Genomic DNA, 24,701 nt, shown 5'->3' with positions numbered 1-24,701 from the left:
GGTTGCCCCTCTTCCAGGCCAGCTCTCTGCTGTGGCCCAGGAGTGCAGTGGAGGATGGCCCAAGTGGTTGGGCCCTGCACCCCATGGGAGACCAGGATAAGTACCTGGCTCCTGCCATCAGATCAGCGCGGTGCACTGGCCGCGGCAGCCATTGGAGGGTGAACCAATGGCAAAGGAAGACCTTTCTCTCTGTCTCTCTCTATCTCACTGTCCACTCTGCCTGTCAAAAAAAAAAAAAAAAAAAAATCCCAGGCAAAATCAGGAAGGACTCTTCTCTAGGTTGGACTTGACTCAATCCATACTTTTTATGTGACATACAGTTTTCAGGAAACAAAGATAGGAAAGATCAAAGAGTTACTTTGTTATCTTCTTTATTCTGTACCCAAAAGCTACATACCCTTTACTAGTATACTATATACTATATATATATATATATATATACACACACTTTGTGGATACAGATGCAAGAGCATCTGCCTGTAAGACACAGCCCCACTCTGGGAAAAAACCAGAAAATTGCTTCAAAGGAGTCTTAGGTTCCCAAGGCATGGGATATCATCACCCTCACAATAGCTCATTGCTGCTGGAAGATTTCTTAGACTACCTGACTGCTTTCTGCTTGCTTTCACTCGTACATTCATTCAATAAATATTTACTCAGTACAGTCATGTGCAATTATCATATTAAGTAGCTTGTGATCTTATGGTGAACAAACCAAGATCCCTACTCTTAATGGCATTTATATTCTACTGGTGGAGAAGAACAATAAAAAAGAAACAAAATGTAGTAGATTTCAGATACTGAAAGGTGCTATCAAATGTGACTGGGCAGAGGTTGGCGTTTTGGACAAACTGGTTAGGCTGCCGCCTGTGACTCCAGCATCCTACTTGCATGCCAGTTCCAGCCCCAGCTGCTCCACTTGATTCAACTCCCTGCTAATGCACTTGGGAAAGCAGCAGATGGCCCAAGTGGTTGGGCCCCTGAACCCATGTGCGAGACCCAGACTAAGTGCCTGGCTTCAGCCTGGTTCAGCCCTGTTCATTGCAGCCATCTGGAGAGTGAATTTGCAAATGGAAGATCTCTGTGTCTCTCCCTCTCTCTCTAACTCTTTCACAATAGATAAATAAATCTTTAAAAACAATAATGACAATAACAAAAAAATGTGACTGGGCAGAGGAAGGCAAATTTAGGCTGGGAGCGTACTACCTAAGACCCAAATAATAAATCAGCCAAGAGAAAGACTGGTAAACAGATCATTCCAGGCACAGAAAAGATGCTTAGGCAGAAAAAAAAAAAAAAAAAAAAAGAAAAAAGAAAAAAGAAAGCCTTGGAAGCTTTGTTTTCACACAGAAAGAAGTACGGCTGGAGTATGGCGAATGGGGAAAGAGTGACAGGAGCTGAAGTCAGAGAAGAAGGCAGGGTCCAGTTTGTCTGTGGTCTTATGAGCTATGGTAAAGGGTTTGGATTTTTTGCTTGATCTGATTTCATATAACCTAATTACTCTCAAAAAATAGTAATTTTTAACTTTTGCCTTTTTCTTAAAGTTGACGCTCTACTTTTGTATTTTCTCTGCTTTTCTGCCTTTGATCACGCTTATTCCAATTCGTAGACTGTGCTTCAGCCCAAATCATGCCAGATCAGTCAGTCCATTAGGAATATAATAGTATGTGTGCAGGGGAAGGGAGAGAAGGGAGACATTGGCTACATAAATTGCAGAGCTCAGCAGAAAATGAAAATGCAATATCCCCTGTTACATAATTATTAACAATTTCAAGACAGTGACAGTCAAGCATTAAAGCTAAGTGCCAGGTCCACACAAGTAAGAGCACAACTTTGTGTGGCTGCAAAAGTCTGTAGCCCTGTTTGTGATAAAAACTGCTTAAATAAATGAAGGCCTTCTACTGATGCTTTTTGTTTTCATTTCACCTTATCTGCCAATCACATAAGCTTATTAAAGGCAGCATACAGGCAACTAGCAGGCAATAAAAAATGAGGATAACAGACTTTCTGAGGCAACTTCATGGTCATATTGTGCATTAATTGGAAAACACTGATTACCCAGTCTGTTCTAAAGTAAACTATAATACATTTGCTTTTACTATTTATTTAATTATATTATACTTCCTCTTTTAGGTACAAGTATTGTAATAAAGAGCTGTCAAACAAAGTTATTAATACTGCTGGAATAATTTGCAGATACTTTGCATTACTAAATGGATATAGAAGCTTTGTTAGGCAAACAGGAAATAGAATTCAGTGATTACTATATTAAGATTGGCACTGCAATTTCCTTAATTTATATTATGCTTTCACAATACTAAACAACTACAAATCAAAATGAAATCAAAATTTAAAATAGTACGTTATAATCATTAAGTCTTTACAAAGCATGAAAACCAATAATCAGATGAGAAAATATTACATGAATATAAATACCTTATGAAAAAATTTTAGTTAATATATAAAATTTTACATAATCATGACTTAGTAGACAACATTTACAAAGGTTAATTTTGTTGTTGAACAATAATATTGAAAATTAAAAGTGTCAAGTCTTGAAATGTCAGTTGGATCCTTCAGATCATAAGCATGTAATCAACACCTCTACCTGCAGAACCGGATTAGACCAGCCCTGCTGGGACAGACTCCTATTGCATGCAAGGAACCCATTCTTTAGCTTTAGTTATCACAATGATTACACAACATCAGAAGCACATTCATACTCACAAGAATTGTAGCCTAAGGTTATGGTTTCACGTAAAGTTTTATTTCAGCATCTCCCAGGTTTGCTGTCACTGCACCTATGAATACTGATAGGCCTCTTAAGAATTTTTTGGATCTCCGTTTTGGCCTTGGTCCGATCCTATTTTCAACACTGTCTTAAGTACTTGTTCTAGCTTAGAAATAAAATCCTAAATTGTCATCTTACAAACATGCCTCCAACCACTTTAACAATGATATTAAGAGAGACAAAACTAAAGAAATATTTCCTCGTTTTGAAAAGGAAAACTTCTGTTTTGCTATTGTTGTGGTTCATGGCAAAGTTGCTTTTTACAAGATGTAGTAAAACAGCAAGGATAAAGAATCCAGAAAAAAATCCAAGCTACCTGACCTTTCGTCTTTCCTCCTACCCCTCCTAAAATGTCTGGAGCTGAACTCCCTACCTAGACTTTTCTCTTTCCTTCTTTCTCTTCAGTTTTGTTTTGCTGGTTCAGTATCTAGTTTGGGCTGATAAGGCAGGGAGGGATAAGCTCAGATGACTGGGGCTAAGCCTTCAGGTGAGGTAATGTGCTCATATGCAAGTGGGACAGGGCAAAGGACTATACATATTGAAGGTAATGGTAACCAGATTTATTGTTACTGAACAGATACCTATATCTGTTTGTATAAACAAACTTTCTAATTCTCCCTGTTGAAAAGGTCTAAAAGCAATTAGTTGGGTGGGAGTGCTTGTGGGAGGGCGGGTAGAGTGAGAAGAATCATTATGTTCCTAAATTTGTATTTATGAAATGCATGAAGTGTGTATACCTTATATAAAAGGTTTCTGGGAAAAAAATAAAATAAAAGCAATTAGTACTTTAGTACCAAGATTTCGTTTTTAAATACTATTCTCCACTAAAGGAACCAAAATCCTTACAGAAATGGCTGGCTCTAGAGCTAAGATAGGAAAATATGATGAGCCTGCAAACTCTTATTGTGGCAGAAATTAAGGAAGTTATCAAAGAATGGTGGGAATATGTCAAAAAAGGTCTTCCAGAAACAAAATCCAGGAAAACATGAAATCAGAATTAAAAAAACTACAGCAATAAATTTTAATTCCAGGGGCCAGCACTGTAGCAAAGTGGGTTAAACTGTGGCCTGCAGAGCCGGCATCCCATAGGGGCACCTGTTCAATCCTGGCTGCTCCACTTTTGATCAGTTCCCTGCTAATGTGCCTGGGAAAGCAGCAGAAAATAGTCCAAGCCCCTGGGCCCCTGAACTCACATGGGAGACCCAGGAGAAGCTTCTAGCTCCTGGCTTTGCTTGGCACTGCCCTGTGACCACTGTGACCATTCAGATAGTGAACAGTGGATAGAAGATATTCTCTCTCTCTCTCTCTCTCTCTCTCCCCCCTTTCCCTCCCTCTCTCCCCCTCCCTCTTCCTCTCTCTCCCTCTCTCTCTCTCTTCTCTCCTTCCCTCCATATCTCTCTGGAACTCCACCTTTCAAATAAATAAATACATATTAAAAATGAATTCTTGATTAAAATAAGAATTTATGATTCTAAACTGATACAAACAAATTACCAAAAATATATAGAGGAGAAAGAAAAGCTCTATGTTACAACTTAAGGCAACTAATAAATTTAGGGGGCTGACACTGTGGCATAGCAGGTTAAGCTGCTGCTTCCAATGACACCATCCTATATCAGAGAGAAAGAGTTTGAGTCCCAGCTGTCCTACTTCCAATACAGCTTCCTGTTCATGTGCCTGGGAAAACAGGAGGAGACCAGGATGGAGTTCCTGGCTTCTAGCTTTGGCCTGGCACAAATCAGGATGCTGTAGCTATTTGGGGAGTGAACCAGCAAGTGAATAATCTGTCTCTCCCTCTTTCTCCTTCTCTCTCTACCTTTCAAATAAATTAATGAATCAATCTTAAAAAAATGAATGTTAAGAGGCAACAAATAGTCCATGGAAATTAAGCAACATCTAGAAGAAGTAATAACATTAGGAAATTGTCAGTTTGGCATCTGTTTCAGTAATAACAGATTCAGAGAAGAATCATCAATGGATGCAAAATCAGGCAAGAGAAAGTTTAATGAAAAACATAATATTTATACAATTTTCAATCTTACAAAATCTATTAACTGCTTAACAATCTTGGGAGAAACACAGTAGATACAACCTTAATAAAGAGATAAAAATTAACATAATTACCATGGAATAAAATGATATCAGGCAACTCCTAAGAGGATTCACTGAGAAGAGTACAGCATCAGTTCTACAGTGTTCCTAGCAAAATTTCATAAACCCTGAGGAAACATCAGACAAACCCATCCTGAGGGACATTGACAAAGTAATCAGCCTGTGATCTTCAAAAACATCAAGGTCATGAAAGGAGGGGAAAGATTGAAGAACTATTCTTAAATTAAGAAGACTAAGGAGACATAAAAACTATAAACAAATGAGTAATGTTGGTCTGGATCCTAGACCTAAAATAGAAATAACTGGGACAAATGAAGTCATGTAACAGAACCCATGGATAACATGGTGTTAGGGACCAAATGTATCTGTCCCCAACAGTTTCTATGCTGAAGCCCTAATCCCCAGTGAAGTTGTATTTGGGTGAAAAGAGTAATAAGGGTCAATGAGGTCATAAAGGTGGGAGCCTGTTTCAATGGGATTAGTGTCCTTACAAGGAAGCTATACATGAGAGCCTGCTCACTCCTCCTGGCCATGTGAGAACACAGCAGGCCTAATTATAGGCTGCAGCAGGTGACAAAGAGACCTCCCCAGGAAAACAATCAGCAGGTATGCTGATCCTGCACTTCCCAGGCTCCAGAAATGTAAGAAAACTGTTGAAGCAATCCAGACTGTGGTATTTTTGTCATGGCAGCCTAGCCTGACCACCATACATTGTTAACATTGGATTAACGGTAACTTTCTGAGTTTGATATCTACACTGTAGTTATGAAGTATTCTTGTAATTAGGAAACACACATGTATTAAGTTTATAGCTCTGGAACATCAGGTCTGTAATCTATTCTCAAATACTGAAAAAACGTTAAAGATTGAAGAATGTAGGTGAAAGATAGGTACAACATTTTCACACTATTTCTGCAACTTTTATGTAATTTTTTTTGACAGGCAGAGTTAGACAGTGAGAGAGAGAGAAAGACAGAGAGAAAGGTCTTCCTTTTCCGTTGGTTCACCCCCCAAATGGCTGCTGTGGCCAGTGCGCTGCGCTGATCCGAAGCCAGGAGCCAGGTGCTTCCTTCTGGTCTCCCATGCGGGTGAGGGGCCCAAGTACTTGGGCCACCCTCCACTGTCTTCTGGGGCCACAGCAGAGAGCTGGACTGGAAGAGGAGCAACCGGGACAGAATCTGGCACCCCAACCGGGACTAGAACCCAGCACCGCAGGTGGAAGATTAACCAAGTGAGCCGTGGCGCCAGTCATGTAAATTTTAAATTAAAGTAAAAATTTATTTGAAGATCAAACTAAATTCTGTTCTATACAATATATTCTCATCATAAATGAAATGCAACATTTTAATGATTATCCAAAAGCATTGCATAAGCATAATTTTACATTATCAAATTACGATTATATATAATGCATATTTTATTTTGTTAAAATAGAAAGCTACATTAAGATCACCTTATTGTTATCAAGATTATTGTACTTTCGAAATGAATAGCCTTATTTTTTAACCACAATAAAAAAATAAATAAAGGGGCCAACGCTGTTAATAGCAGGTAAAGCTGCCACCTGCAGTATTTGGCATCCCATAAGGTCTCTGTTTCGAGTCCCGGCTGTTCCACTTTCGATCCAGCTCTCCACTACGGCCTGGGAAAGCAGCAGAAGATGGCCCAAGTCCTTTGCATCAAGAACACCTTTATTAATGGAAGACTGCCTCAAACATAATCAGCTTATTTGGATTTTTAATCAGGAAATATAAAGTTGCCAATTAAAGCTTCAATTAGCATGAGATGATCAGGTTAACAACTTTATAATGAAAGCAAAACAAAACTTTCCAAATTTTTGCTTAGAAAAGAGTCAGAAGATACTTGGGTTTTCTTGACTGCAATTTCCTGGCCCCCTCACCTTAAGTTAATCAATTACTCACTCAAGGTGACCGTCATCACTCACCTGGACTAAGGCAATTGCCTCCTAACTGTTCTATTTCTATTCTTGCCCTATTGCTCTTAATTTCATTCTCCATAAAATAACCAATATCTTTTTTAAAAGAAAAAATCTGAATCAGATCCCATCACCTGTACGACTGGAATACTCCAAAAGCTTACCACTGCGTGTAGAATTAAACTCAAGCCCTTGGACATGGCTTAAAAGGCGCTGTGCTATGAGGCCTCTGCAGACCCACTCCGACGCCATTTCCCACCACTTTCTACCTTACTCAGCATGCTGGGAACACACTGGTCTCCTTTCTGTTCTTCAGTCACATCCGGCTCTTTTCTGCTTCTGGCTTTTGCGTGTCCTGGAACAGTCACTGTGCAAGTAGCTCCTTATCCACCAGGACGAGGCTCAAGTGTCACCTCTTCAGAAAGACCTTGCTTTCCCCTCCCTCTCTCAATGACACTATGCCATTCCTTCGTCATCACCGCACTGATTGCTATCTGAAATCCCCTGAGTTCTGCATCTCTTACTTGAGTATCTCCTGAATCCCGCAGTGGGAAGGACACTCCATCCCAGAAGGGATCCTGTGTGACTTGTTCTGGGCTGTAACCCCAGGCTGCACAGTGTCTGTCCCCAGATAACAGTGCATGAGTAAACAGACGTTCAGTGAAAGTTCCTCAGTCCTCCAGTTCCCTCACCCACAAAGCTGGGATAATGAGACCTTCCTCCGCCATCAGAAACAAAGCCTAACTCTCACTAAATCCTTACTATGATGTGGCACTGTGAAAATCACTTTCTATGCGCGGGCTGTCACTTACAAATGCGATTCCCATTTTACAGATAAGACCACTCGGTCTGAAAGAGCAAATAACTGGCCTAAGGGCACAGCAGGTGACCAGGCCCCAGGGAAGAATCCAGAACTCCTTAGAACATCAGAAGCTGAGCTCTTAAACGCTACTGTGTTGGTAGAAACTTCGATAAAGAAACTTTTACAGTGAGCTGTGTGCCATCTGCCCGGCTCCGGTCCTGCTGGGACCTGCGGGACGAGAAGAAAGCTCTTTCGCCCTCCAGGAGTCTCTTTGCCAGGACAAGAACAGCATCATCTCCTCCGGTCTTACAGGACCCTGACATCCTAGTCACTACGTCCTGAACCAGCCCCACGGCGTGAGGGCGACTCTCCCCTCCAGCTGTGCGGGTTTTCACTGGGCATGAGAGCAGCGGAAGGCGACGGCCCGGGAGCTAAGAAAACGCAGGTGTCGCGGGGATACCAGGACCGTGCGTAGGTTTCCTGACAGAAGCGACCCTTGAGCCGAGTACAGGGCCCAGCCGCAGCCAGGGAACGCCAATCAAAGGAACGCGGGAGAGCTCGCGCTGGGGGCCGCTAGGTCAAGACAAAGGCTTGTGGAGTTTAGGAAGATTACGGGTACCATTCCTAGTGATAGCGGGCTTGCATACTGCATCGCGAACCCCGTTTCCCTAGTAGTAAGTTAACGGGACGCTGCGGGGAAGCAATGTATGAAGAACAGTATCAAAGAAAAACGCGAACTTACCCGTCATCTGGCAACCCGGCCTCCGTAGCCCGACTACTAGCGCTGCCACCTGAGGAGTCTGGTAGCCAAGGCAGCAGCGGGCTCAACCCAGTTATCGCGAGACATCGCCAGGCCTCGCGAGATCTGAGCCCCGGGCCCTTACGAGCGGGCTTTCTCTCTGAGGGTTATGGGAGGGCTCTGGCGTCCGGGATGGAGGTGGATCGCTTTCTGTGGCGAGCGCTGCAGCCGCCTTGGGCCTTCGTTCGGGGCTGCGGAGAGGGTAGAGCCATTTCTTAGGTTAGGGTGCAGCGGGACAAGACGTGCTGAGACGGGGTTGAGGCGGCTCGGGACATGGAAACGGCCGAGCCGGGACCCGGCCGAGCAGCCGGGGCGCCGACCGAAAAGCACGAACCCTTTCACGCGCGCTCAAGAGGAGGACTGGCGGCGGCGGAACAAGACGGTGCTCACGTACGTGGCCGCGGCCGCCGTAGGCATGCTGGGGGCGTCCTACGCCGCCGTGCCCCTTTATCGGCTCTATTGCCAGGTAGGGGCCGGCGCTGCCCACTGGGCGGCGTGATGCGCTGGGCAGCCTTCGACTGCGGTCGCTGCACCGGGTCCTGGTGGGAAGGGATGCCCGAGGTTACGTATCAGAGAGGAAACACTCGAAAGACCCAAGGTCACCTAGGGAGTTAGTGGCAGACCTGCCCCCGAGCCCGGTTCTCCGAGGTGCTGCTACCCTTCCCGCGCTGCGGTGAAATCCCCTGGTCCGCCACCGGTCACCAGAAAGCCCCACGCACGGCCTCTGCTCGGGTACCCAGCAGTCGGCTGCACCCCCTTGCCTACACACTTCTAAAGACGTGAATGTTCTACAGGCATCGAGCCACAGCCCTGAAAATGGGTGTGGCTACCCTGGGATTAGCTGTTCGTTCGTCCTGAGGCAGAAATTAGGGTTTGGAAGGCGGAATGTATCTGGTTCGCTGCTCCAAGGCAGTGCTCTGAGCGCGTCTCCAGCGCCAGCAACAGCCACATCTCTGGGGAACCTGTTAGGACTTCATACTCTGGGACCCGACTCCGGAATTACCGAATCAGAAGTCCTGGGGGCGGGACCAGCCACCTGGAGTTCATTGGGAAGTCCTCTAGCCCAGCTCAGGGGAGACTGAGGTTTGAGAACCACTGGCAGAGTCAGAGTTCGCCTATTTGACGGATTTCTCCGTGGTTCTAAATTTGCAGCGTCGGCTGGCTGGGCTTCAGGATCACCTGCGGAACTTCTTACATGCACATGTCAGGGTTCTGTCCCCCTGAGACTCTGATTAGGCCTAGGGTGGAAACGGGATTCCACTTTAAGTCATGCCACATGTGTCCATTCAGTAAAGTGTTTAATAAACATAGTGGTTCCTGAAGTTTGTTCTATGTTGAAGTCATTTGGAGAGCTTTTAAATATCCTGATGCCCAGGTCACACACCTGACCAATTAAAAATGTCTCAGTAATTTTCAAAGATACCTGCATAGGCAGCAGTTAGGAATTTGTGTTTTACACCATGGTTCGTTTTCATAGCTCTTTTCTGCCACTGCTCTTAATGCCTGGGTTCTGCTGTCTTTGTGATCAGCTTTTCTTTCAGATGGTGAAGTGGCAGAAGTCAAAAGGGCTTTTCTTTGCAGTCTCCAAATGTCAGCATTTATGTGGGACTATGAGTAGCTTGGTTTCTGGAGGGTGAGTGTAGAAAGTGAATTGCTTTTCATCAGAGGCCACCCCAGAACCAAGCATGAACCCCAAACTACCATTTGGTTAAATCATAAGGTGAACTGAATCCAAATCCAGGGCTCGTGTAGAGGTGATTTTGTCTTCCGCGGAAAGTTTAGCAATGTCTGAAAACATTTTTGGTTGTTAAAACCTGTGGGGGTGGGGGGGCAGAGGTTGTGGGTTGAGGGCTATGGTGTTACTGTTACTTGGTAGGCAGAGCTAGGGATGCTGTTAAATAACCAACACAACATTATTCCTCAGCAAAGAATTTTCCATCCTAAAATGTCAGTAATGGTAGGGTTCAGAAAGTGAAGTGTGTGTGTGTGTGTGTGTGTTCACATGAAATTATAGGGTAAGAAGAAAAACCATGAATTTTTACTCCTAAAGTCAAGCAGTGATACTTCCAAGAGTCCTTCTGTTACTTCTTAATTGTAGAATTTTAGATCCAGAAATAAGTATTATGTAATCACATAAAATAGTCATCTAACATTTTATGAGCATGTGAAGTGTGGCCCAAAGAAATAAGATTCACTCAGTTCTTGGAGCTAGTCAGTGGCAGAACTAGACTAGAGCCAAGGTTGTCTTTTTAGTGCTCTTTTCTACTTTTTTGTCTATTTTAATTTCCTTAGGCATTCAACTTAGAAATACGAAAAATCTGGCCGGCGCCGCGGCTCACTAGGCTAAATCCTCCACCTTGCGGCGCCGGCACACAGGGTTCTAGTCCTGGTCGGGGTGCCGGATTCTGTCCCGGTTGCCCCTCTTCCAGGCCAGCTCTCTGCTGTGGCCAGGGAGTGCAGTGGAGGATGGCCCAAGTGCTTGGGCCCTGCACCCCATGGGAGACCAGGAGAAGTACCTGGCTCCTGCCATTGGATCAGCGCGGTGCGCCGGCCGCAGCATGCCTGCCGCGGCGGCCATTGGAGGGTGAACCAATGGCAAAGGAAGACCTTTCTCTCTGTCTCTCTCTCTCACTGTCCACTCTGCCTGTCAAAAAAATAAATAAATAAATAAATAAATCTTAAAAAAAAAAAAAAGAAATACGAAAAATCTAAATTCAAGGAATATTTTAAGGAGTCTTTATTGAGGGAGGACACCCGGTATTCAAGTGACTGAGATTCTTTACAAAAAGGAGTTCCATCAGTAAGCTCAAACATTATAGGATTCTTAGGCAGAAGGATATATCGATTTTTATTAAAGGCTTGCACTCATGTGCATCTTTTAGGGTTATATTGTAATTTGATAATGCTGCATGGCAGTCAAGGAAAGCTAAGTGACTTATGTAATAAGAAGCAGATTACCCTATCTCTACATGAGAGTCTTCTCCTAGCCTCAAATTCGGTATTTTTTTCTCTAGTATAGTAACAGGTAAGTTATCCGGAAACCAGAATTTGGCAACCTCAAGCATCAGAAGCATGACGACCCTGGAAGTAAGGATTTTTAAAGCATCTGATAAGGAAATAATTAATGATGACAAATATAAGAAGTGTTGGACATTATTCTGATGATGTATTACTAGTTGATTCAGTAGCCAAATGAATTAGGTGCTCTGGTTAGCAATAACTATAAAAACTCAACTATGCAGAGAAGTACAGGAAAAAAATATCAGCCAACATGGGAGAATACCTAAGATGCCTTAGAATAGCGGAATATAAAAGTGAAACTATAACCTAATTTGGACTACAAAAGCTGTGATATGTAATAGATCTTAGGTATTTTTATTGAAATGACCAGCTCATGGGAAATCTGATTTCTTTTCAGGAGTAATAGTTAATATAAAATACTAGCAACAAAGGGAAGTGTGTTTAATGGTAAACCAAATTCTGAGCTCTACTGTTGGTGATAATAGTTAACTTATCCAAAAAAAGTGATTTTTCCAAATGACTCATTTTCGACTGTACAAGGTAACCAAGGGATCGCTGAAAAACAGAATGACTTTTAACAAAACAGGCTCTTGGGACCCCGAAAATGCTCAAAACAATTGATGGAGTTACAGGGAGTGGCCAGTGATAGTATGTAAAGTTGGCTCAAACTGGGTTATTAAATTGTTTTTAAAATTTTATACAATAAATAAATGAACACTTATAAGTATTGTTTAATGTATTTAGTATCTTTTCCTAGACTACTGGACTTGGAGGATCAGCAGTAGCGGGTCATGCATCAGACCAGATTGAGAACATGGTACCTGTTAAGGATCGAATCATTAAAGTTACCTTTAACGCAGATGTGCACGCAAGTCTCCAGTGGAACTTTAGACCTCAGCAAACGGAAATATATGTAAGTGACTAAAGCAGACAATAAAAGATTAGTTTTTTAAATATAGAAATTCTTTCATTTCCAACTTTCACTCATCTATACTTAAAATACTGAGAGGTTCTATAATTTATTTATTATTTACATGATAGTAAAAGTTTCAAACACTAGAAAAAATCTGTTTTTGTTAGAATCATTAAGAATTAACTAAGTTGTCTTCTGGTCATAAATCTTGGAAATAGTGGTAGCTGACAAACTGTATGGCTGACTTCCTAAGGGGGGCTGGTGTTGTGGCACAGCTGGTTGGGCTGCTGTCTACAACACCAACATTCCATGTAAGTGCCAGTTCAAGTCATGGCTGCTGTAACTGTGGTCTAGCTCTTTGCTAATGTACCTGGGAAAAGAATAAAAGATGGCCTACATAGGCTGGCGCCGCGGCTCACTAGGCTAATCCTCCGCCTAGCGGCGCCGGCACACAGGGTTCTAGTCCCGGTCGGGGCGCCGGATTCTGTCCCGGTTGCCGCTCTTCCAGGCCAGCCCTCTGCTGTGGCCAGGGAGTGCAGTGGAGGATGGCCCAGATGCTTGGGCCCTGCACCCCATGGGAGACCAGAAAAAGCACCTGGCTCCTGGCTCCTGCCATCGGATCAGCGCGGTGCGCCGGCTGCAGCGTGCCGGCCGCGGCGGCCATTGGAGGGTGAACCAATGGCAAAGGAAGACCTTTCTCTCTGTCTCTCTCTCTCACTGTCCACTCTGCCTGTCAAAAAAATAAATTAAAAAAAAAAAAAAAAAGATGGCCTACATACTTGAACCCCTAGCACTCACATGGGAGACTGGTTTGGCACAGCCCAGGTCTTTGAGGCCATTTGGGGGAGTGAATCAGCAGATAAAAAGTGTCTCTCCCTCTCAACTCTCCCTTTCAAAGAAATTTTAAAAAAAATCTTCAAGTTTCCTAAAATTTTGACTAACTGCAACTTTTAGAAGATTTTAATTGAAGTAATCTCATTAACTGAGGACTAGTCGGGAAGACTATTTCAACACTTGACTGGAAAGATGTAAGTATCAGTGCTTTCCCAGTTTAGTAAATATGACTGAATCTGTTCAATGATTTAATTATAGTTTATGATTTTTAGTTCCAATTATATGGTAGTATACAAAGTATTATGGGTGAATTGGTACAGGTAATAGAATATCTTTTAAGAATTGTTTTGGGAAAATAAGAAATAGCAAGGCTTTAAAAAAAGTATTAACACTTTTTGGATAAATAAAAGTTATATTCAAATTCATTTTACTGTGATGATAAGTTTAATGTTGGCATCCTTTAAAATAATCATGCTATTCAGGTGTATGTTAAAAAAAAAGGCAGACTTGGGCTGTGATAGGCTTGGGTTGTCCTTGGGCAGATTTTTTTTTTTCTTTTTTTAAAGATTTATTTATTTGAAAGTCAGAGAGAGGGAGACAGATATTTTCATCCACTGGTTCACTCCTCATATGGCCACAATAGCCAGGGCTTGGCCAGACTGGAGCCAGGAGTTTCATCCAGGTCTCCCACATGGGTGGCTAGGGTTCAAATGCTCGGGTCATTTTCTGTTCCTTTACCCAGACCATTAGTGAGCTAGATGAGAAATGGAGCAGCCAGGGTACAAACTGATGCCCATATAGGGTGGTGGCTTTACCTGCTATGTCACAACTCCAGCCCCAGACAGATTTTAAGTAACCTAATTTGTAGATTATTGTTTAAGACCTGAAATACACAATGAAATTTGAAACTCAAATGTTTCCAGGTAAACGTACTATTAAAAGTGATTAGGCCAGCACCACGGCTCACTAGGCTAATCCTCTGCCTGCGGCGCTGGCACCCCGGGTTCATGTCCCAGTTGAGGTTCCGGATTCTGTCCCGGTTGCTCCTCTTCAGTCCAGCTCTCTGCTGTGGCCCGGGAAGGCAGTGGAGGATGGCCCAGATGCTTGAGCCCTGCACCCGCATGGGAGACCAGGAGGGAAGCACCTGGCTCCTGGCTTCGGATTGGCGCAGCACAGGCTGTAGCGACCATTTGGGGAGTGAACCAATGGAAGGAAGACCTTTCTCTCTGTCTCTCTAACTCTGCCTGTCAAAAATAAATAATAAATAAAAACAAATGTTTTTTAAAAATGATTATTTTATATATAAACACTATTAAAATGATTTTATATATAAAAATAGTAAATATACTAAATTTAGTAAATAGTAAATACACAAAAAGTTAACATACTATTTTTATATATAAAATATTTTATTGAGCTTTATTTTTTTAAGCATTATGTGTTATTCATAGGAAAATATTGACTGTGATTCAGTAGTGGGGGAAAGGAGCTGTGTCAATCTTAAAATATTGATAATATATATTCTATAAAACAGGTGGTGCCAGGAGAGACTGCACTTGCATTTTATAAAGCTAAGAATCCTACTGACAAACCAGTAATTGGAATTTCTACGTACAATGTTGTGCCATTTGAAGCTGGACAGTATTTCAATAAAATACAGGTACAACTAAATGCAAAGTTTATAGAATATGATAAAGGTATATATGAAACTGTTTAGCATGAAACTTGTGTTTTAGTAGATACTTAAAATTTCTGAAAACTGTTTACTCCTAAACATCAAGCTGTTTTTAATTGCTTATACTTGCTCTGCAAAAAATGAGCCAAACCAGATGCGTATGTTTTTAAGATTAAAAACATTTTGCCGACTCTCAATCCTTAAACAAAATTCAGTCTGAGTTGAAAAGACAGTTATTCTGTCAGTAATTTAAGGATACTTAACAGTGCGCTTATGAGAGTCTAGAAATGAAGTATTAGTTTCTGTTATAATTGATAGAATAAAAATGTTAGTAACCCGATACCTTTCTATAACTTGCAGTGTTTCTGTTTTGAAGAACAAAGGCTTAATCCCCAAGAGGAAGTGGATATGCCAGTATTTTTCTACATTGACCCTGAATTTGCTGAAGATCCAAGAATGGTGAATGTGGATCTCATCACGCTTTCTTACACATTTTTTGAAGCAAAGGAAGGGCACAAGTTGCCAGTTCCAGGCTACAACTGAAGTCAGCAACTAAGTCCTGCTTCAGATCTGTGATTTTTGAAAAATCATGTTATCCTGCCTTCTCAGAGGAGAAATACTCTTCAATCATGTGAAATACTATAAAAGGTTCTATTTGTTTCCAGTTTACTCCATTTAAAATGAGAGAACAGCTAGGACTTGTATTGTAAGAAAACCACATGCCTGTGTAGTATGTATGACTGTTCAGTATCATATTTAAGAGTTTCATGGTAGTATTAAAAGAAATTGCTTTTTTTGTTAATTATAGCATATATTTGATAGTTGACCCTAATTGAATAGTTGCCTTCCAAATTATTACGCTTCATAATTTTAATAATGAATTCAAGAAATTTTTTTAATTATGTCCAAGGCTATCTGTTTCAGAATTTAGGCCAGAACATCTGACCATGGCTGTTATTATTATCTATAAAATAATTGGCCAGTATTTTCCTTTAGTTGACCAGTCACAATTTTAAAAACTCAAAGAATTGCTAAGCCCTAACTGCTTGCCCAAAGATCATATTCTTATTTCAGATTTGACTTCATTTTTCCTTTAAGGTCTATGGCGATTTTACATTCAGACTACTGAATAAATAAATAAATTGTGGTGTCATGAAATTTAAACAAAATGTGTAGGTACATCTCCTAAGCTGCTAGTATTTACAATTTAGTTCTAAGTCCTTGAATGTTAAAATGTAAGGATGGAATTGTAAAAATCTGCTGATATCAGAAGTTCTGGGAACTGTAAAAAAGATGTATTAAATTATTTTAATAATAATTTATTTGTCATTGTCATTTACGTAAACAATTTCTATGAATATTTTATAGTAGTCTATTTCAAATAGAAATGTTAGAGTAAAAAGAAAAAAGAACATTTAGCTTTATGAAGATTCATACTTAGAGGCCACCAATGTGGAGTCTAGTGACATGTTCAGGACACCTGAAATGTAATTAAACTGCAATCATCAAGGCTTTTACAATTCTAAACCAAAGCAGTATTTATAAAGAAGTGCAAATTGACTTTTACATTCAACTTTAGTTAAATGAAGGCACTTAGCATTCTTCCTGAATAATACATTTAGTTTCTCACACTTCCTGCTTAAATCAATTCAGAATTATTTTGTAGTAAAAATAATCTTCATCTACTCTTAATACAGCCATGTGATTATTTCCTTTCTAAGTCTAAGGCCTGTATAACATAGGACACTGCTATTAAGCTGGTTGGCCTAAGTACTAAGGTTTCTTCCTCTGAAGAATTACGTGACTATTTGTTCACAACCAAGTTCCACTGCTGAGCTGTTGTCAGGAACAATAAATGTTGCTCTTCAGTTTAAATTTCATTACAGTGGAGTAGAGATGATCCGCTGTGGTCTGATGTGTCGGTGGGTCTTATCTTCTAGGCCTCCAAGCTGAACAGGGCCCATCCTTTACAGAGTTGGCACCTCTCTTTTTGGCTAGTGAACTGATAATCCATTTTCACCTAAAATTAAAAAAAAAAAATGACCAATCTCCATCCTGTTCTTTCCCCCCATTCCTTGATAACTCTTTTCCTTGTCTTTCCCTATTGAGAGGCTGGAATCTAGTAGAGTCTAGTAGAGGAAATAAGGGATTGTACTTCTTCCACGGGGGAAATGATTGGGGGGGGGGGATGATTTAAGTTAATAGGTCAGTGATGACCAGTCACTCATTAGTAAACAAATTGGTTACTAGTGCGGCAGATATGAAAAACCCAGACCTAATTGGAAGACAAATAGTTAATAGTCTCTACTGTTAACCAGTTAAAAGGTATTAACACTGTACATTAAAGACCAATGACTGGTTTCAGTGCTGGAAAGCTGCTACTAATCACCTATTTTTGTTAACAATATTTCCATTCTGTAAATCAACTTTTACATTCTAAGCCTCATTATTTCTAGCCGGTAAGATCACAAAAATATTAGTGAACAACAGTTTGTTAAAATTTGACTCAGAGGAACATGTATAATAATATTTCACTCACCAAAGTGTCAGACTCAGATGGCCCTTGCAAAATATAAATTCTGAATATAGAAAGTGCTAACGACACTGAAATTACACAGAATTCCTATGTCAGTTCAAGTCTTTACCTCAACAACTACCATGGCTTTGTGTTTCTTTCTGGTGTTGAACATCAATTTCTTCATATATAGCTCTGAAAGAAAAAAAAATCATGGCAAAAGGGTTAACTACCTATGTATCAGTTTCATATTTTATTTTGGTTTCTAACTGTCAGCACCATGAATAAAAATTGGGCTGTTATGGGAGTTCAGGCTGTCTCAGCAAGTAAAAGCAAATATCTCTGCCCCTAAAATATAAGACCAATCCAAACAAAAAACAGTGCTCAAGTTTGGATAGTTTGCTTAAAGAATTAAATCTGTTCAGCTTCTGGTTTCAAATCATTTGTTCCCTGGGACTGTAGCACTCATGCCCAAACTTGTCGGTTGGCATGCCATTGTAGGTCTCAGCTTTAGTATCACTATCGCATGCTTTCTCTACTTTTCATTTAAATTAGCCCCCCAAGTATGCACTCTTAAGTCGCCATTTTTTTTCCTGCTATTAACATGCTATTAAATATCCTCTGATAAGTTGCTTACTTTCTGTCTCCACAGCGTGTTTAACCTCTCTGAGGACAGGGAGCATGTCTTCCATTGAACATTATAAATTCACCAGTCACAATCCCTGGCACACAGTATTCAGTAAATTCGTTAAATACATGAACTGTATAGGTATGGATCTTCATAAATGAACTATATGTCCTGCTAGAGCAAAAATTCTTAACCTGGAATTCCTGGGCAAGCAGCAGTGTGAAAATTCTACAACTTTTTGTAAGATTCTGTGCTTTTCCTTGGGGAGAAGTTGGCTGGGATTCATGAGACTTTAAAAAGAACAGAGACACTTTAGCCCACAGAAAGAACCACAATGGTCGAGTTCCAGAGCTTTACCTCTCCAGTCTCCTACTGTTACAACCCTTTATCATCTGTCATACTTACATATATATGTACAGAAATTTCCTATTTGGATATAATCAAGAATTGTTCCAATAAGAAAAGCATACCTATGGAGGCAGGCATGTGGCACACTGGTTAAGTCTCTGAGAACACCCACATCCATACTAGATTGCCTAGATTCAAGTCCCAGCTCTGCTTCCAACTCTAGATTCTTGCTGTTGGGTACCCTGGGAGGCAGCAGATGTTGGCTTAAATACCTTCGTTCCTGCTACCCACAATGGGAGACCTGGATTGAATCTGAAACTCTTCTTTTCAGCCTGTCCCAGGTTGAACAGTTGACTACATTTGGGGAATGAACCAACAGATGAAAGAAATCTCTGCTTTTTCAAATAAACTAAAAAAAAAAAAAAAAAAAAAAATCAAGAAGCATACCTATTTTAGTGCCAGGTTTTTGTTGTTGTTGTTTTATTTAGTTGAAAGAGTTACAAAGAGGGAGGGAGAGAAAGGGCTTCCCTCCATTGGTTCACTCCCTAAATGGCCGCAATGACCAGAGCTAGGAACTGCTTCTGGGTCTCCCACGTGGGTACAGGGGTCCAAGTACGTGGGTAATCTGCTTTTTCAGGTGCATTAGCAGGGAGCTGAATCGGAAGTGGAGCAGCTGGGACTTGAACTGGCACTCAAATGGGATGCCAGTGCTATAGGTGACAGCTTTACCTGCTACACCGAAGTGCTGGCCCTTAGTACCAGTTTCATGACCCAATAATCTACTCAGCGATATGTTTACTTTGTTAAGCAGAATAACTTAAAGAAATTTCACAATCCTGAGTTGGGAAAAAGCATTTAATGGGCTCCTAAATCCAGTAAGATGTGTTCAAACATTATTCTAAAACCAATCTCTAAATTGAGGATTTTCTTTATTCTTTCTCTTTTTTGAGATCTGTTTATTTGAAAGGCAGATCAATGGGGGAGGGTAGGAAAAAGAGAGTAAGAGAGATTCATCTCGTAATCTACTGGTTTACCCCTCAAATGCCCACAACATCCAGGCCTGAGCCCAAGAACTCCATCCAGGTCTATCACATGGGTGGCTGGGGCCCAAGTACTTGGGCCTGCATCTGTTGCCTTTCCAGGCACATTTATGCAAGAAGCTGGATTCGAAGCATAGGAGCCAAGCCAGGACTCTAAATGGTACTCTGATGGGAGATGTGGGTAGCTTAAAACCCTGCCAAAATACCCGCCCCTACACTGAGGATCCAAACCACAAATCAGAACATCCAATGCTTTTACATGCTGGGCAATGACTAGATGCAGAGAGTCACGTGGGGCCTGGTGGAAGCAGAGCACATGTGTAAAGGAGATGGCTATTGCCCACTGCTGACATGCAAAAATTCAGGCCTGGGGCTGCCACAGCAGCCCAGAGATCAGGAACTAACTTTTTTTTTTAATCTTTAAATATCCCGGTTTTTAAGTGTTTGCAGTTTTTAAAAACGCACATTTTCAATTCTGCATAGGTCAACCCAAAGAAAACTATGGATAAGACACAGCCTGCAGGCTGCCAGTTTCTGAACAATGATTTCCATAAGTATGTTTTAATAATTTTTAACAATTCTGGGGGTAATGTTCAGTCACTCAAAGTATATTCAAGCTCTAACAATTCTTTTATCTCCTAACTATTCACATTTACTGATCCATATGAAACTACAGTGCTTAAAGGATTTTTAAGTTAAACAATTTTCACATGAATTTTTTTTGATCCATTATAATTACACTGTTGTCATTTGTAGTGATGTCTTAAAGTTCTCACGTAGTTCTCTTTTAGATCAGTTCTCAAAGAAGAGTTAAAATATTCCATCAATGAGTTGCTAATTTATGTCACCAATCGTTGAACATTTCTCACGTCATCTGTGAGGAATCCACTAATGCACGTGTTGTTTCTGCTTAATTCTTAATATGCAATCCTAGGGTATTTATTATTTTTGTCACAAAGCCGGGAGCAGTAAGACCATTAAGAGTAACAGCCAGCATAAAACCCCATAAATCATTTTTAATAAGGTTATCAATTTCAGCCAAGGCCTAAACAAAGTTAAATGTATAAGCAAGTCCCATTAGTTTTGCTATCATAGGGAAAAAGACAAAAAATAAATTAATCACTTTGTAAATGACTTACTCTGTAGTGACGGCTGGAGCTAAGGGATCAAACTCCATCACCTCATAGTAATTGGGTGTCTGGATATCTTTCTTTGTCATCACTTCAGGTGAAAAAAAAGAGACCAGTAAATACACACATTGTGCTTTTTGGAGAGTATACACAATATTCTCTAGTATTTATTTTCACTTTCTAATTTTTAATTTAGACTTCCAGTATAACAAACTAACAACATAAACTCAACAAGAACAGACTGATGTTCCAATATGAATCCCAGGTTCAACAATCTTAGTGTTTAAAATACACAAAAATTTTAATCTCCTAATGTCAGTTATAATGGAATCAGTCCTGAAGTGACTTCATGTAGCTTAAAAATACAAACAAATTCTTCAAATTTCTCCTCTATTTTCAGTTATCAGTGAATTTCTGGAATTTGCATATGATCTCCTAAGTTTCCTTATTTGATGCAAACAGTAAGGTCCCCAGTACCTGGATGATTGCTGGGCAAGGATGGTAGCTTCTGGTTTGAGGGTGTTGCTGCAATGGTCGGTAGACTAACTGGCTGTAGCAATACTGAGTTTGAGTGTTCTGGAAACTGGAGAAAGCATAACACTTATTCAAATGAACATTCCACGTTAAGTTCTGCTTTCTTTTTACTGCTAAGATTCCTGGGCTTCCAAGTAGCACTGCTCTAAGAACCATATGTGCTGATATGGACAAGTACTAGTAAGTCTTTTAGGTAATAATCACTTATAAATTTACTACTTTTCTTTTTGTTTTCATGCCCATTACATCCCATTTCCCATTTAAAATGTAAAACTTAAGAGGCTGGCGCTGTGGCGCAGTGGGTTAAAGCCCTGGCCTGAAGTGCCAGCATCCCATATGGATGCCAGTTCTAGTCCTGGCTGCTCCTCTTCCAATCCAGCTCTCTGCTATGGCCTGGGAAAGCAGTGGAAGATGGCCCAAGTCCTTGGGCCTCTGCACCTGCATGGGAGACCCGGAGGAAGCTCCTGGCTCCTGGATTTGGACTGGTGCAGCTCTGGCCATTGTGGCCATCTGGGGAGTGAACCAGCGGATGGAAGACTCTCTCTGTCTCTACCTCTCTCTGTAACTCTTTCAAATAAATAAAATAAATCTCTAAAAAAAAATAAAAAAAATAAAATGTAAAACTTAAGAAAAGTTGTAGGATCAGCATTTGACCTGGCAGTTAAGAAACCTCTTGGGATGCCTGCACACCACCTCAGGTGCCTGGGTCTGGCTCCTCACTCTGCCTGATTCCGACTCCCTGCTAATGGGCACTGAGGGAGGCAGTTGATGGCTCAAGTAGTTGGGTCCCTGCCACCCACATGAGAGTTCCTGACTTCTGAGCATTTGGGAAGTAAACCAGAGGATGGGAGGTCTCTGTCTCTCTCTCTCTCTCTGCTTCTCAAATACAATAATTTAAAAAAATGTTCCTTCTAAAAAACAGGCAGGATTGTCTGGCTCAATCCAGATTCTCTGATGTTTACTGTGTATATACAATCTTAGCCTTGAACAAGGGGAAAAAAATATATATTTTTTTTTTACAGAGAGGCACACAGTAACACCTATCAATCAGGGCTAATAGGATATAGATTTAAATCCTAATTATTAACAGCTCTTCTTTTATTTTTCCTCTTCATTTCCACTGGTAAGTCCTGGACACCTCTTAGCTGGCAGGCATCATTAATAAAGCAGTATGTATACCAGAACTCCACTCTGCCCTCATGGAGTAGACAGTTAACATGTGTTAGGCAGATGGCTCCCATTACAATAAAAATGCAGAGTCCTGGAGAGGAGAGAGGCTGGGGTGGGACACTGTTCTGGACAGGCGGTGGTCAGGGACAGGCCCTGACTGCAGTGAGCCCTGTGACTATCAGTGAGGACACAGGGTCACTGGCTCTGACTTGGGATGGCCAGTGTGGTTGGAGCAGTGTTAGCCAGGCTAGGGAGACAAGCAGTGAAGCTGTAGTCTAACAGGTACAGCCAGCCAGATCAGCATTTTAGCACTGATCTGGGCAAACATGGAGCAAGGAAGAGAAGAAAATCATAGGTGGTTATAGAGCAGATGAGTGACATTGTAGGACTTTTTAAAAAGGCTGCCCAGGTTTCTATTTTAAGAACAGACTGAGATGGAGGGGAGGGAGCAAAGGCTGAAACAGGGCAACCCTTCAGAGGCTGTGATGTGGCTGGATAAGGGACATGAGTTAAAAGCAAAAGGAGAGAAGGTATTGGCCAAGCGCAATCACCCCAGGTTTTTAACCCAAGCAACTGTGAGAGTACAGTGGCCAGTTTCTGAGACAGGAAGTATGCAAGCCGAGCAGGATGGGGTAAGGGCCAGGCAATAAACCAGGAGGAGACAGTAAATGGAAAGTGGCTCTAAGAGTTCCGAATTTAGGGAAGGCGTCTAGCCTGGAGACAGAAGCTTGTACGTTGTCAGTACATTGTCAACCAAAAGACCACAGGGGTCATCAATGTAGATAGGGAAGTCTGAAGCCTGAGCCCTGGGGTCTCCCACGTGGAAAATTAAGTAGAGGAAAAAAGGGCCAGCAGAGCAAATGCAGAGGCAGCAGAAGTGAGACAAGAGAGGAAGCAAGGCAGTGGTATCTGAAAGCCACGTGTGCGCAAGGTAGAAGTGATTTTATCCCATGCTGGTGAGTCAGGTAGGACAAAGGCTCAGAGCTGCAGCACTAGATTAATAGCATGGAAGTCTCAGGTGCCCTGCACAAGAGCTAAGTCCAGAGTGGTCAGGATGAGGGCCTGTCTGAAGTCAGCCAGGGAGGCCAGGAGGAAAGAAAGTGAAAACATGAAATATGAACAGCAACTCTCAGGGAAGTGTGATCTTGAATCATTTTTCTAACCAAAGTGAGACTTCATGTCTAAGAAAGATGAAAAAGGAGATAAAATTCCCAACAAAGGCTGAAGTCAAAACACTGAAGAAAAGCTGACCAGAACAGGAGAGTTAATGACCAGCAGTTCTTTGACTTGGCCATGACAATCTGCAGACTAGGTGCCAGGAGAGGGCAATGGATACTTACGTTATCATATGTATGACTTGAGGCGAGGTTTTGGCGGGTCCTTTGGGCAAACCTAGGATAGTGTGATAACACAGCATGATTACCCTACAGTGAGAACACAAATGCAGAAAGTAAGATGATTTTCCTGGCCTAGAACCAGAACCTCAAACACACCTGCAGAACGCACAGAAGTGTTACTTGAATGTAACAACTGCCATCTTGTTTAAGTGCCTACAGGTCTTGATGCCCAAATCCCAAAGGGAGAAAAGACATAAAGCACGGTTTCCTGGCAGGTGGCCCTGGGACCCAGGAGTGTGCACATCAATGAGGACAGAGCTTTCAGTCTTTCCATCAGCGTAGCTATCACCTCCTTGTTTCCACGGGAAGCCGTGCAGAGAAGAGGTCATTGAGAAGGAAGCCGGAAGGGTTCTGGTTTGCATAACATGGAGTAGACACACTTGACCCTGTCTCTCCAACCAGTCATAAAAGCTGGGATGAATGTGAGGAAAAACTATTTGAGGGACAGCAAAAAAGTGTAGTGCTGAAGAAAAATACATCTACAGAAATAAAGGTGGAAAAGGTCACAAGTTTGTAGAAAAACATAAACACAAATATTCAAGAAATTCTTTGTAGTATGTTAAATGGTGTTCTGCACCCCACCCAACCCCCAGAAAGATATGTCCATGTGCTTACTCCCAGAACCTGTGGATGGCAGCAGCTTTGGAAAAGGGTCTTTGAGATATAACTAAGAATCTTAACAAAAGGTCATCTTTCTGCATTATCTGGGTAGGCCCAATCCAATAACAAATGGACTCGAAAGACAATAGCAGAAGGGGATTTGAGGCACACAGAGGAGAAGGCCAGGCGAAGGTGGAGGTAGAAGTTGGAATGATGTGGCTAAGCCAAGGAAGCCAAGGAAAACCCATCAGTCTCCTGCATCTGGAAGAGGCAGGGAAGATATTCTCCCCTGAGTCATGTGTGTCTGCTAAATCCCAGACCTGCGGAAAAATAAACTTCCGCGGCTTTGAACCTCTCAGTTTGTTCGTTATGGAATCCACAGGAAACTAATGATCTCAGCCAATCCCAGAAGGAATAAACTAAATAAATCCATGCCCAGATCCTATGGTCAAAAAA

At 41.5% G+C, this 24,701-nt stretch overlaps 3 protein-coding genes across 15 annotated transcripts in view; 1 reads left to right on the top strand and 2 right to left on the bottom strand.

Annotated features, from left to right (window-relative positions):
- The window catches only part of STXBP4 (syntaxin binding protein 4), a 222,494-nt gene extending 213,976 nt beyond the window's left edge, over nt 1-8,518 (bottom strand). For 5 of the 8 annotated variants that reach the window (XR_011383518.1, XR_011383517.1, XM_070060907.1 and 2 more), the window contains exon 1: nt 8,384-8,518. The gene's annotated coding sequence lies outside the window, so the exon portion shown is untranslated. Of the gene's footprint in view, nt 1-7,108; nt 8,346-8,383 lie in introns of those variants that run through there. The other 3 variants (XM_070060906.1, XM_070060909.1, XM_070060905.1) reach the window with 2 other exon arrangements.
- A 23-nt stretch (nt 8,519-8,541) lies between these two features.
- Nucleotides 8,542-16,201, top strand: COX11 (cytochrome c oxidase copper chaperone COX11). Its single transcript, XM_002719284.5, has 4 exons — nt 8,542-8,906; nt 12,219-12,374; nt 14,743-14,868; nt 15,244-16,201. The coding sequence occupies exons 1-4, from the start codon at nt 8,550-8,552 to the stop codon at nt 15,424-15,426; spliced, it is 822 nt and encodes a 273-aa protein (XP_002719330.1). The 5' UTR covers nt 8,542-8,549; the 3' UTR covers nt 15,427-16,201.
- The window catches only part of TOM1L1 (target of myb1 like 1 membrane trafficking protein), a 43,015-nt gene continuing 34,500 nt past the window's right edge, over nt 16,187-24,701 (bottom strand). For 2 of the 6 annotated variants that reach the window (XR_001795287.3, XM_017349129.3), the window contains exons 13-17: nt 23,589-23,640; nt 21,022-21,127; nt 20,554-20,635; nt 17,529-17,593; nt 16,187-16,903 (exon numbers count right to left, since the gene is read on the bottom strand). Coding sequence is in view for 1 of the 6 variants with exons in the window: in XM_017349129.3 (XP_017204618.2) it covers nt 17,530-17,593; nt 20,554-20,635; nt 21,022-21,127; nt 23,589-23,640 (304 nt within the window). In the remaining 5 variants the exon portion in view is untranslated. Of the gene's footprint in view, nt 16,904-17,528; nt 17,594-20,553; nt 20,636-21,021; nt 21,128-23,588; nt 23,673-24,701 lie in introns of those variants that run through there. The other 4 variants (XR_007911488.2, XR_011383519.1, XR_011383520.1 and 1 more) reach the window with 4 other exon arrangements.

This window comes from Oryctolagus cuniculus, chromosome 17 (assembly GCF_964237555.1).
Source record: "Oryctolagus cuniculus chromosome 17, mOryCun1.1, whole genome shotgun sequence".
NCBI lineage: Eukaryota > Metazoa > Chordata > Mammalia > Lagomorpha > Leporidae > Oryctolagus > Oryctolagus cuniculus.
This window is presented reverse-complemented; position numbering and strand designations above follow the sequence as displayed.

Bases quoted from the DNA above. Each gene is read 5' to 3' on its own strand.
- COX11 (XM_002719284.5), top strand. From the start codon at position 8,550: ATGGGAGGGCTCTGGCGTCCGGGATGGAGGTGGATCGCTTTCTGTGGC. The intron at 8,907-12,218 runs GTAGGGGCCGGC...ATCTTTTCCTAG, and splicing joins TTTATCGGCTCTATTGCCAG to ACTACTGGACTTGGAGGATC. The intron at 14,869-15,243 runs GTACAACTAAAT...TATAACTTGCAG, and splicing joins AGTATTTCAATAAAATACAG to TGTTTCTGTTTTGAAGAACA.